Source organism: Erythrolamprus reginae, chromosome 2, assembly GCF_031021105.1.
Source record: "Erythrolamprus reginae isolate rEryReg1 chromosome 2, rEryReg1.hap1, whole genome shotgun sequence".
Classification (NCBI taxonomy): Eukaryota; Metazoa; Chordata; class Lepidosauria; order Squamata; family Dipsadidae; genus Erythrolamprus; species Erythrolamprus reginae.
Window position 1 is genome coordinate 206,299,237 of NC_091951.1, and position 12,645 is coordinate 206,311,881.

General features: G+C 41.8%; 1 protein-coding gene across 1 annotated transcript in view; it reads left to right on the forward strand.

The window, feature by feature from the left end:
- The first annotated feature begins 5,942 nt into the window (after positions 1 to 5,942).
- Positions 5,943 to 12,645, forward strand: part of ICAM5 (intercellular adhesion molecule 5) — a 30,067-nt gene continuing 23,364 nt past the window's right edge. The window contains exons 1-2 of the mRNA XM_070741473.1: positions 5,943 to 6,009; positions 11,184 to 11,456. Of these exons, the coding sequence (XP_070597574.1) occupies positions 5,943 to 6,009; positions 11,184 to 11,456 (340 nt within the window). The remainder of the gene's footprint in view (positions 6,010 to 11,183; positions 11,457 to 12,645) is intronic.

The following is a 12,645-nucleotide window of genomic DNA, read 5'->3' on the forward strand; positions in this document are numbered from 1 at the left end:
TGGTAGGAAAATGAAGCGTATATTAAAATAAATAAAAATACGGTAGATTAATTTTGTAATTAATGTAATTAATTTCTTTAAAACTGGTAAAGAAGTTGAAGAAACTAGTATCTACCCCAATGAACCACTGAATGCCCCCAACAGTGAAGGCAAAGTTGCCAGAGGTCTCTTGTCTCTGTGATGACTCTGTGAGATCAGCATTAACACAATCGATTGTTATACTCACTTCCTACTCGCTACAGGAGCTGGCCTGGAGCCAACCACATCACCATCTACCTTCTGCTCTTACTCATTTCCCCTACAAATGAAATGTTGTTTAACAGATTAACAGAGTTGGAAGAGACCTTGTAAGTCAACTAGTCCATGTCCCGTCCCCACCCAAGCACAAGACCCTACACCATTTATGACAGATAGCAGTCCAGTCTCTTCTTGAAAGCTTCCAGTGATGAAGCTCCCACGACTTCTGAAGGTCAGCTGTTCCATTGGTTGGTAAAGTAGACGGTAATAAATTGTTTGGGTCAAGCATTTACCTTTTCAGATTAAATCCTGCAGTCAAGTGAACTTTTATATTGATGTGATAATGCTACATATGTACAGCTATTGAGAATTAATTAAGTGCACAATTAATTAGTGCACAAATTAATTAATTAATTAATTAATTAGTTTGTTTATTTATTTATTTATTGTAGTTGAAAAGTTCTAAAGAGTTCTAAGGAGCTGGCAGATGTCATCTCAGAACCACTGTGCCACATTTTTCAAAAAATTTGGAGCACCAGAGAATTACCAGAGGACTGGAAAAGAACTGATGTGGTTACCATCTTCAAAAAATAAGGGAAAATCAAACTCAGGAAACTACAGACTAATCAACCTAACATCAATACCTGGGGAAAATCAAACTCAGGAAACTACAGACTAATCAACCTAACATCAATACCTGGGGAAAATCAAACTCAGGAAACTACAGACTAATCAACCTAACATCAATACCTGGGGAAAATCAAACTCAGGAAACTACAGACTAATCAACCTAACATCAATACCTGGGGAAAATCAAACTCAGGAAACTACAGACTAATCAACCTAACATCAATACCTGGGGAAAATCAAACTCAGGAAACTACAGACTAATCAACCTAACATCAATACCTGGGGAAAATCAAACTCAGGAAACTACAGACTAATCAACCTAACATCAATACCTGGGGAAAATCAAACTCAGGAAACTACAGACTAATCAACCTAACATCAATACCTGGGGAAAATCAAACTCAGGAAACTACAGACTAATCAACCTAACATCAATACCTGGGGAAAATCAAACTCAGGAAACTACAGACTAATCAACCTAACATCAATACCTGGGGAAAATCAAACTCAGGAAACTACAGACTAATCAACCTAACATCAATACCTGGGGAAAATCAAACTCAGGAAACTACAGACTAATCAACCTAACATCAATACCTGGGGAAAATCAAACTCAGGAAACTACAGACTAATCAACCTAACATCAATACCTGGGGAAAATCAAACTCAGGAAACTACAGACTAATCAACCTAACATCAATACCTGGGGAAAATCAAACTCAGGAAACTACAGACTAATCAACCTAACATCAATACCTGGGGAAAATCAAACTCAGGAAACTACAGACTAATCAACCTAACATCAATACCTGGGGAAAATCAAACTCAGGAAACTACAGACTAATCAACCTAACATCAATACCTGGGGAAAATCAAACTCAGGAAACTACAGACTAATCAACCTAACATCAATACCTGGGGAAAATCAAACTCAGGAAACTACAGACTAATCAACCTAACATCAATACCTGGGGAAAATCAAACTCAGGAAACTACAGACTAATCAACCTAACATCAATACCTGGGGAAAATCAAACTCAGGAAACTACAGACTAATCAACCTAACATCAATACCTGGGGAAAATCAAACTCAGGAAACTACAGACTAATCAACCTAACATCAATACCTGGGGAAAATCAAACTCAGGAAACTACAGACTAATCAACCTAACATCAATACCTGGGGAAAATCAAACTCAGGAAACTACAGACTAATCAACCTAACATCAATACCTGGGGAAAATCAAACTCAGGAAACTACAGACTAATCAACCTAACATCAATACCTGGGGAAAATCAAACTCAGGAAACTACAGACTAATCAACCTAACATCAATACCTGGGGAAAATCAAACTCAGGAAACTACAGACTAATCAACCTAACATCAATACCTGGGGAAAATCAAACTCAGGAAACTACAGACTAATCAACCTAACATCAATACCTGGGAAGATACTGAAAAAACCAGATCTGCCAACATCTAGAAACAAGCAAAGTAATAACTAGCAGTCAGCATGGGTTTGTTAAAAACATATCATGCCAAACCAATATTATTTCATTCTCCAACATAGTGACTGACTGCTAGTGGACATAATATACTTAGACTTCAGCAAGGCATTCGACAAAGTAGACCACAACCTACTTCTTGGTAAGCTAGAAAAAAGTGGGATAGATAGCATCACCACCAGTTGGATTTGTAACTGGCTGATAAACAGTACTCAACAAATAGTCCTTAATGGATCTACATTTACATGGAGGGAAGTAAGCAGTGGGGTATCACAAGGTTCCATCTTACGCCCAATATACTTCAATATCTTCATTAATGACTTAGACTTAGATGAAGGAATAGAAGGAGAGCTTACCAAATTTGCAGGTGATACTAAACTAGCAGGAATAGTTAACACCCCAGAAGATAGGCACAAGATTCAAATGGATCTTGACAGACTTGACAATCCTATCTAACAAAATGAAATTCAATGTAGAGAAAAGTAAAGTCTTACACTTAGGCACAAAAGAACAAAAGTATACATATAAACTGGGTGAAACCAGGCTTAATAGCAGTAACTGTGAGAGGGATCTTGGAATCTAAGTGCACAACCAGTTAAATATGAGCCAGTAGTGTGCAGCAACAGCTAAAAAAAGCCTATGCAATCCTAAATTGCATTAACAGAGGGATACAATCAAGGTTAAGTGTGGTACTAATACCACTCTATAAAGCCTTAATAAGACTACAACTAGAATACTGCATCCAATTTTGGTCATCACACTATAATAATTTAATTTAATTTAATTGATTTATATGCCACACAATCCTGTGGGACTCAGGGTTGCCTATAACAATAAAATGATACAATAATAAAATAATAAATAATATTTAAAATAATAAAAAGATGTTGAGACACTAGAAAAAGTGCAGAAAAGAGTAACCAGGATGATTAGGGGACTGGAGACTAAAACATATGAAAAACGGTTACAAAAACAGGGCATGGCTTGTCTAGAGAACAGAAGGACCAGGAGAGACATAGAAGATAGATAGAATAGAAGATAGAATTCTTTATTGGCCACTAGTGTTGGGCGAACTGAACCCGCACAATTCGGGTCCGTACTGAATTTTGTGGTGTTCAGCATGCCGGACCCGAACCTGGATTTTTTTAAAAAATTCATGCTTTACCACCCGGCTGTCATCTGCTGAGCTGTCATCAGCACCACCCGGCTGTCATCTGCTGAGAAGAGGAGGAGGAGCCGGACACCGGTGGCAGCAGAGGAAGGCGAACACCGGGGAGCTGTCAGCCAGTCGAAGGCTGGGGGGGAGGCACAAAAGGAGCTGGGAAATCCCACGAAGAGATTCCGGGGGCGGAGCTTTGACATCACGTACACCGGACAGCTTGCTAAGGACATCAAAGTGATCCCTTCCTGGATTCTATGGAATCCAGGAAGGGATCACTTTGTCATCCTTAGCAACCTGCCGGTATACGTGATGTCAAAGCTCCGCCCCCGGAATCTCTTCGTGGGAGGGATTCCACAGCTCCTTCAAAGGGAGGTCTTTTCATGTAAATTTTTTTTAAAATTTTATGAAAAAGGACGCTGCAGCGGCGCTGCAAGCAAAGTGAGGTCTTTTCATGTAAAAATAACAGTTTTTATTTTCACGTGAAAGGACCTCCCTTTGCTTGCGGTGCTGCTGCAGCGTCCTTTTTGTAAAAATAAAAATAAATAAAAATAAAAAATCCATAAAAATAAAAAATGATGGGATTCCGGGGGCGGAGCTTTGGTGCCACGAACCGTTCGGGTTTGGGTTCGGCCGAATTTTGCGCAAAGTTCATCCGAACTTGCCGAACACGAACACCGTTGGGTTCGCCCATTGCTATGGGCCACGTGTGATTGGACACACAAGGAATTTGTCTTGGTGCATATGATATCAGTGTTCCAATATTTGAGGGGCTGTCATAGGAGAGGAGGGGGTCAACCTGTTTTCCAAAGCGGGTCAGACAAAGAATAATGGATGGAAACTGATCAAGGAGAGATTAAACCTGGAAATAAGAAGGAATTTTATGACAAAACAATGAACCAATGGAACAGCTTGTCTTCAGAAATTGTTGGAGCTTCATCACTGGAGGCTTTCAAGAAGAGATTGGATTGCCATTGGTCAGAAATGATGTAGGGCAGTGATGGCAAACATTTTTTCTCAGGTGCTGAAAAAGTGTGTGCACGTGCTATTGCACTTGCCCAAGTGCCCACACCCATGATTCAATGCCTGGGGAGGGTGAAAACAGCTCCCCTGCCCCCTGGAGCCCCTCTGGAGGTTGGAAACAGCCTGTTTTCCAACCTCTGGTGGGCTCAGTAGGCTCGTGTTTTGCCCTCTCCAGGCTCCAAAGGCTTCCCTGGAGCCAGGGGAGGGTGAAAATGCCCTCCCCCATTCCCCCCGAGGCCTTCTGAAAGCCACAAATGCCCTCCCAGAGCCTCTGTGTGTGCCAAAAATCAGCTAGCCAGCACACACATGCACATTGGAGCTGAGCTAGCTCATGTGCCAGTAGATACAGCTCTGCATGCCACCTGCGGCACCTGTGCCACAGGTTTGCCATCACTGATATAGGGTCTCCTGCTTGGGTAGGGGGTTGGGCTAGATGACCTACAAGGTCCCTTCCAACTCTGTTAATCTGTATCTGTAAGAAAAGGACAGGGAGATGATATCTGATTAAAGAGGATGGGAGACCACCTAAAATCTTAAGACTGCAAATTGGATTAGGAAGAAAAACTAAAGAAGGCAAGAGTCAACTAATTATTTCTGTGTGGCTTTCAAGAAAACTATAGGAAAGCGTTCATGCAGTGACCTGAAATTGAGCTTGATTTGATACAAACTACACATTTTAGTTAGAAAGCACCGTTAATTCATGCCGAATTTGATAGCATACAGTAAGTGTAAAAGATTCTGCCCCAAGGGAATCACAGTCCTGATAACTGGCAGAGGTTATAAGGGACAGAGGTACTGGAAGGTTGGTCAGAGCCCTTCCATTTGAAGTTTATTGTTACCCACTCTGGGACTACACTACATTTCGACAAGCCAGTAACTTGATTCCAGAACAATAAAGCAAGCATTTGTTCCCTGAACAGCCCAGGTCTTAAAAGGCTGCTAAAATGGAAGCAGGTTTATGTTGCATGCTCAAGAGAGCTCCATTTGGGCTACGCCAAGCACAGAGCCATCAAAACAACCTTTCAATTTGCCCCTCAAGACAACAAGGCTTGGCAAGGATTCTGCTCTGAAGCATCCCTCCCTCCCACAAATGGAAAGGGATGCAGGAATGGCTGGACCATTCTGCCGAATTCTACAGGGGCGAGGGTTTTCCTTCTGAACAGTAGGAGGAGGCGGGAATTAAAATGCACAGCTTGTGCCCCTGAAAACAGTTGGTCTCCTGCTGCCGCCGAGCTTTCTAGCCACCTCTGCATCTTCTTGTTCCTTAGATACCAAGTTGCCAACGCTAAACCAATCAAGAGCCCCCGTTCTCCTCCCCTCTGCTTGCCAGCTATTCTTTCTCTGGTTTTGCCTCCTCTCTTATTCAGCTCAGCTTTGCTTTCAGCCATGAAGCTCCAGTGGCTCTGGCATTTCCTTCCCTGCTGCTTCCTGCTTCCAGTGCTGATGCCCGTGGGTAAGTGACCCTTCTCCCCCACCCCCACCCTGAGATGCTCTCCGCTGCCCAAACTATGCCGAGGGCTTCTCACTAAACTGCCGACAAAAGCGAAGAGAAGGAAGGGCTTTGTGTTTCCTTGTCACAAATGGGATCCGGATGCAGCTGAGTGGGTTTGCCTAAGATGTGTGAGGACCCCTTCCCCAAAAAATAGGGTTTCCATTTATCTTTCTTTATGACTCTCCCCCCCCCCTCCCCTCTCTTCCCCTCCCCTCCCTTGGGCTCTATAGGAATCTCTGCTTAGATCTTTGCTGCTTTCTGCACATGCTGTTTTTTTCCCCATTAAAATCTCTTACCGGTTCCTAGTTCTCCATTCTGCACTCCAATTCATTCACTTGTGGTTAAGAAGGGGAATAAGACTTGTTCCTTGAAGGAGGAGGAGGAGGATTTCTGTTGCAGCCATCAGGAAATAGTGTGTGTTTTATTAAAAGAGAAGGGATGGTTTGAGTTTTGGATTGGAATTTCACTTTGAATTCTTTTCCAGACTCTCTCTCCCTGCTCAGGATGTGAGTTAAAGAGATATAGGGGCTGTTGAAATAATTCTCTATGGCCCCAAGAATAGAGATCCACTAGCTTAGCAGCATCATATGATTTCCAAAACAAGGAATACTAGAGCTTGAAATTTTGTGGATTATGAAGTCGTTCTTGCAAAGGGGTGAGTGGAAGTGGAGTTGATTGTGATCCTTCAGGATCCCAGCTTGCACATGGTGGATTGAGGCCATCAGATCTAATCCTGTGCTCAGTGCAGAGATGCAACGTCTAGCATATTCAATGTGTGCTTAGACATGCAGCAAAGGGGATCCCATCCTTTCTGTTACCATTAGAAAGATTTTCCTAATGTTCCAGTCAATATCATGACCTTGTTCCGACCTCTTACCTGTTGAGATGTTGAGATGAAATACATTCCTAGATCTATTTCATTTTTTCATTTGCACAAATAAGGTTCAACGTGAAGGGTGTTGAGAGGTGGCAGCTTGTCATTCAGGCTGGAGAGAAATTGGAGATTGGAGATACATGCAAAAATATTGAGCAAAAATCCCAGCTTGGATCTGAACAATTGAAGTGCATGCCCATTTACACCGGAGCTCTGGGAGTTGAAGTCCACACATCTTAAAGTTGCCAAGTGTGAAAAACACTTCTCCAATTGTTATCTGCTTCTGAAAATATAGGTGAAATATTTATTTTTCAAGTCCCCCATTGCTTCAATGTCTGATCATGACACTCCCCAGCCTTTGAAAAGATGTAAGCATCCTGGCGGAAGAATCCACCTTTCTGCTTTCATTCTTCATATCTTTTTCTGACCAGTCAAAATTCTTCTATCGTTCTCTTCAATCTTCAGCAAGGGAGAACTGGCCAGACAGTGCAGGACAAAAATTTTTGTGCTATTCACAATTGGATTAAATAGAGTGAATTCAACAGAACGCTTGAGGATCTAAAGTAGATTTGGGTGCAAGAGTGGATAGCTAGACACAGAATGATGAAAGCAGCAACAGAACATCATGGTGTCACAACATACAATGCCCCTTTTCTATGTGTGTTATAACTTTGCACATGCGCAAAAGGGCAGAGTTTGTGAGGCCACAATTCCCCAAACACCTAAGCATACGCCCATGCAAGGATGGTGCACCTTCAAATATTGAAGGTATATGGCCGCCTCTTAGGGATTAAGGCCTCCTCTGCTGTTGCTTCTGCTCTCTGGAACATCTTTCTCCCCCCTCCTTGCCCAAGTGAGATTGGCCCCAGCCAATTTCATAAGGATCTAAAGATGTGGCTTTGCCAGTAGGCTTGGGGGCCCCATGGGGGAACAGCACAGCGGAGGTGGTCAACTGAGAAATAACAGATCCCACCCTGCCCCTGCATTCCCCATGTGTCTTTGGTTTTAACGTTTCATTTTAACTTTTCATGTTTTAGCTTAGATGTAACTGTAAGCTTTCCAGAGTTAGCCTATGGCAGTGCTTCCCAAATAGTGGGGCGCTCCCCCCTGGGGTGATGTGGAGTGATGCTGGGGGGCGTGACCCCAGGAAAGATGCTTTCTTTTGCTTCACATCCTATCTGACATTTGTACGGGTACCTCTGTCATGTTTCTTGGTGTTGTATCCAGGGCAGCCCATTCTAAAATAAAATGTCTCGCGAGTTCAATCAAACTTCTTGAACTCACAAGACGTTTTCTTTTAGAATGAGCTGCCCTGGACACAACACTGAGGAACATGACGGAGGTACAGGCACAAGTGTCAGGTAGGACATCACATGCATCTCACAGTGGGGCGCAATTTGGGGGTGATGGGCTGCAAGACACGCATTGGACAGTTGTGTGGGTGTGAAATGTTTACTTCTTCCTGGGGAGGGCATAACAGAAAGTAATTGAGAAACACTGCCCCAATGGTAAGATGAGAAGAAAGTAAGTAAGAAAGAAAGGAAGGAAGGAAGGAAGGAAGGAAGGAAGGAAGAAAGAAAGAAAGAAAGAAAGAAAGAAAGAAAGAGGTTGAACCAATAAAATGCTAAGGGTCCTTCCAATATTTTTTAACTGTTTGTTGTTGTCCCTTAGAAAATACGCTCTTTGTGTAATTACAAGAAAGAATCTGATCACCCATAGATTCTTTGATTTTTTCCCTCCATCAAATCCAGGAATATGTTATTTCCAACCTAAGAGAATATTAGAAAATAATTATGGGAAAAGGATTCTGTCTTCCCACCAGTCTGTCTGTCATCAGGGTAACTCTCACCCAGAACTTCCCAAGGAAGAAGGAGCCAACAAAGAAAGGTGGCACTTGAACATGGGCTTTGGGGAAACTGCAGAATAAAATGCTCTCCATGGAAGCAATTGGGCAGTTGGAGAGTAATTCAGGATAGATTCCTCTATTCCTCTTTTCTCCTTCTTGATCATATTTTTCCTTGGGAATTTTTTTTTGGGGGGGATGTATTTATTTGCTAGAGCAGTGTTTCCCAAACCTTGGCAACTTGGAGATATCTGGACTTCAACTCCCAGAATTCCTCAGCAAGCATACGCTGGCTGGGGAATTCTGGGAGTTGAAGTCCAAATATCTTCAAGTTGCCAAAGTTGGGAAATACTGTGCTAGAGTTATATCCACACATTTATTCTGGACCGAAAAGCATTAAATTATTTTACTGAAATTATTCCTTGTTCAGCTATATAGAAAGCTGAAAAATCGTTCCAAACGATGGCTGTTTTAATATCCATGCAATTGTGTTCTGGGTTCATAAATAATAATAAATGATAGGTCACCTTGGAATATATTTGGGTGTAGTTTAGTGACAGGGAATGAATCCCCACCATCCATCCAGAGCTCAGGAAATCTCTTGGATGAGAAGTGAAACATCTTCAAAGAAAAAAAACCAGACAGTCCAGTTGTCTCTTGAAAAAGAACCTTTGGGACAAACCTGATCTGGATGATTGAGAATCTCTTCCTTTTTTCTTTTAATACATTTTTTATTGTTTTTGTCCACAATACATCCATCCATACGTATATCTTCATTCATAACAAAATACAAATAATCATACATTTCTATTTAATAAAACATAAACCAATATCCCATTTTGCACCTTTTATACTTTTATTGCCCACCTGTTTTCCTTCTTATGTCATAGCACTCCCTCCTTCTATCTCTCTCACCTTCCTCTACTCTACTCTCTCCCACTTTCTTACTTCCCACCTCTCTCCTTCTTCCCTTCCTTCTCTACTTCCTTTTCTCCCTCTTAACCCTTCCCTGTTGACTTAGAATCTCCATAGACACCAAGCATATGGGTGTTCCCAAATTAGGTATTGCCTAAAGCATTTGTCACGATGACACTCATTGGAAGACCCCCAGGGCTGGCAATCCCTTGATACGAAGAGACGTATGACTATAGAAGCATTTTCCCTTGATTGCCCTTCTTCATTACATCTACTGATCTTTGCCTGCAACCAGCTCCTGCTTCATCCAATCTCATTTGCTAGACTATGTAAAATGCAAAAACAAACTAGCTTTCACATGAAAACAGAGTACAAACCACCTTTGAAGATACATCATTCAGTATTATAAAGGGCAGCTCATTTAGCAATGTGCTTTGGGAAAGTAAGCTGTCTTTGTGTTGCAACTCTGCCATTTTGAAATGGGGTCGAAAGCTCTTAAACACGCTTCAGGAAGTTCCTTCTAAGTGATATTATAGTCCCCACATTGCAGTTAGTGTGACTGAAGCCTAGTGTTTATTTGGATGGTAAAAACAGCACAACTATGTTTTGGATGATGCGAGTTCTCACCACGCACCCACATACTCACTAGATCAGTGTTTCCCAACCTTGGCAACTTGAAGATATTTGGACTTCAACTCCCAGAATATTCACTGGCTGGGGAATTCTGGGAGTTGAAGTCCAGATATCTTCAAGTTGCCAAGGTTGGGAAATACTGCACTAGATGATCTTAAGGAGACTGTCACTTTCAGACACTTGAACCTGAGTTCAACTCTTCATGGATCCTGGACCACCCAGAGAGCTGTCCTTTCATTCAAGGCACCACGAGCATAGATCACTTTCATACACCTCAGGTGACAGTGTGCCAACATGAAGAGCCGAGAATAGGATCATGGGCATGCTCTGCCCAGTTTTAAATTCTTAAGCATTCAGATGAATACCTGAAGACAGCGGGAATGCAAAACTAGCATTTCATGGAGTAGGTTAAGCAAAGCCATTCTTCTAAAAGCTAGTCTTTCTTGAAAAGAAAAGTTTGGTTGAGTGAAAAGCATTATGCTTTTGTGCACTGACTTGAAGTTCAATACAGAGTCATTTAGGTACATTTTTTTCCTTTAAATTCCAGTGGTTTTCTTGGAATAATTCCATTTGTGTTTCCTGTAATTCCATTTGTGATCTCTTTCACAAGAAGAGTTCCTTCTTTCATAAATGTGTGTAAACTGCAGCTACAAGAATGGTGCTCTCGTGTTTCTTTAATTATTTCAGTATGATGAGCACAGTCTATTGCTAAAGTGCCTTGAGATGAATGAGAGGGAAAGTGGGGGAATTGACTGAAATTTCCACCTGAGCACCTATAAGATGCTCCCTATCTCTGAACCCAGAAACCTAGAAGTCTCTCTATGATCCTTTGGGTCAACTACTTGGTAAGTCTGAATACTCTAATTTCAGGAGCAGAACAGCACATGTTTGATGTGATCATTTGGCCAGAAAACCCTGTGGTGGAGCACGGAGGTTCTCTCTGGCTGAACTGCAGTACCAGCTGCCAGGAGGCCGATGCCAGGGGAGGCTTGGAGACGTCGCTGATGAAGGAGAAGAAAGACAATGGGAGTCACTGGGCAGCTTTCCAGCTTGTGAACATCACGGAGTGGGCGTCTGCCACTGAGTGCTCCTTCAGCTGTTACGGAGAGCATAAATCTGTTCAGGCAAACATCATGGTCTATCGTAAGTGGTGATGATGCAATGGTCTGTTTGTTGTTTACTTCTGTAAAATGCTGCCGTGAGCAGCTTTTCATCTCGGTAATTACTTAGTCTAGACCAGCCTGGCCCAAGAGTTGGAAAAATATACGTGAACAAAGTCAGAATGTGACACAGGACCCTTTTGAATGTATACGCAGGTATAAGTGATGCTAACTAGAATGGGCCATTGGGCTAAATTCCAGGCTCCACAGCCCTAACCTAGTAAGAATTTCCAGATTCAACAAGAAGCATTATTATTGTCATGGTTGGTTGCACAGTCAGTCAGATGTTTAGACCAGATCTGGCATTTCTGCCCACCTAACAAGTCCTTCCCAAGGACCTGGCATAGGCAGATGTTGTTGTTTAATCATATTAAAGGGACTACCTTAGTATGTAAGCTGTTTCAGGTAAAGAGGTCTTTTGCAATTGATTAATGGTAATCTTATTGTAATTTCTTCACAATAATTGCCCTGTTTTTCCTTTTACCTCATTCTCCTATGAGCCCATTGAAGAAACAACGATGCTGAATAGAACTCCAGTTCTCTTGATAGTTAAATCCAGAGCTTCTTTAAAAAGTTAATAGAAATGACAGGGAAAGGAAGAAAGCAGAGGAAGGGGGAGGAAAACCCAAAGGTCTGAATCACTAAAAAGGAGGCAATCTTCAATTCATATCCAGATAAATATAACCCAAAAGATGTTCCTTTTAGTATCACCAAAGAGGACCATAATGGTCCTCTTCAAGTGCATGTTATTTTACAGGTGTCTCCAGGTTGCCACCAATTAACTTGTTGGAGTTGACTATAAGATGTTTTGATAAGGTACAATTACTGGTTGAATGTTCTCAGAATGAAATGATGGCATTTGGGTAGCCTGCAAGGACTAACAAATGCACCCTTCCAGAAGTGGGTTATCACATCCTACATAGCTAGAAACCACTGCAGCCCCATGGGAACCATATGAACATTAGATTAACTTGAAAGTATTTAAAGATGTGACCTAGAAAGACAATTTCCAGGTTTTTACTACCCAGATCCCTAAAGAAACATAGTCAGTGAAATTATAATGGATGTTGGGATAAGGTACAAAATTAAAGTTGTATCTTAACAAGTTACAGGCAAAGTCTAGCAAGGCTTGTTACTTGGAGAATAGTGGCACAAGATCATAAATGGAAAAT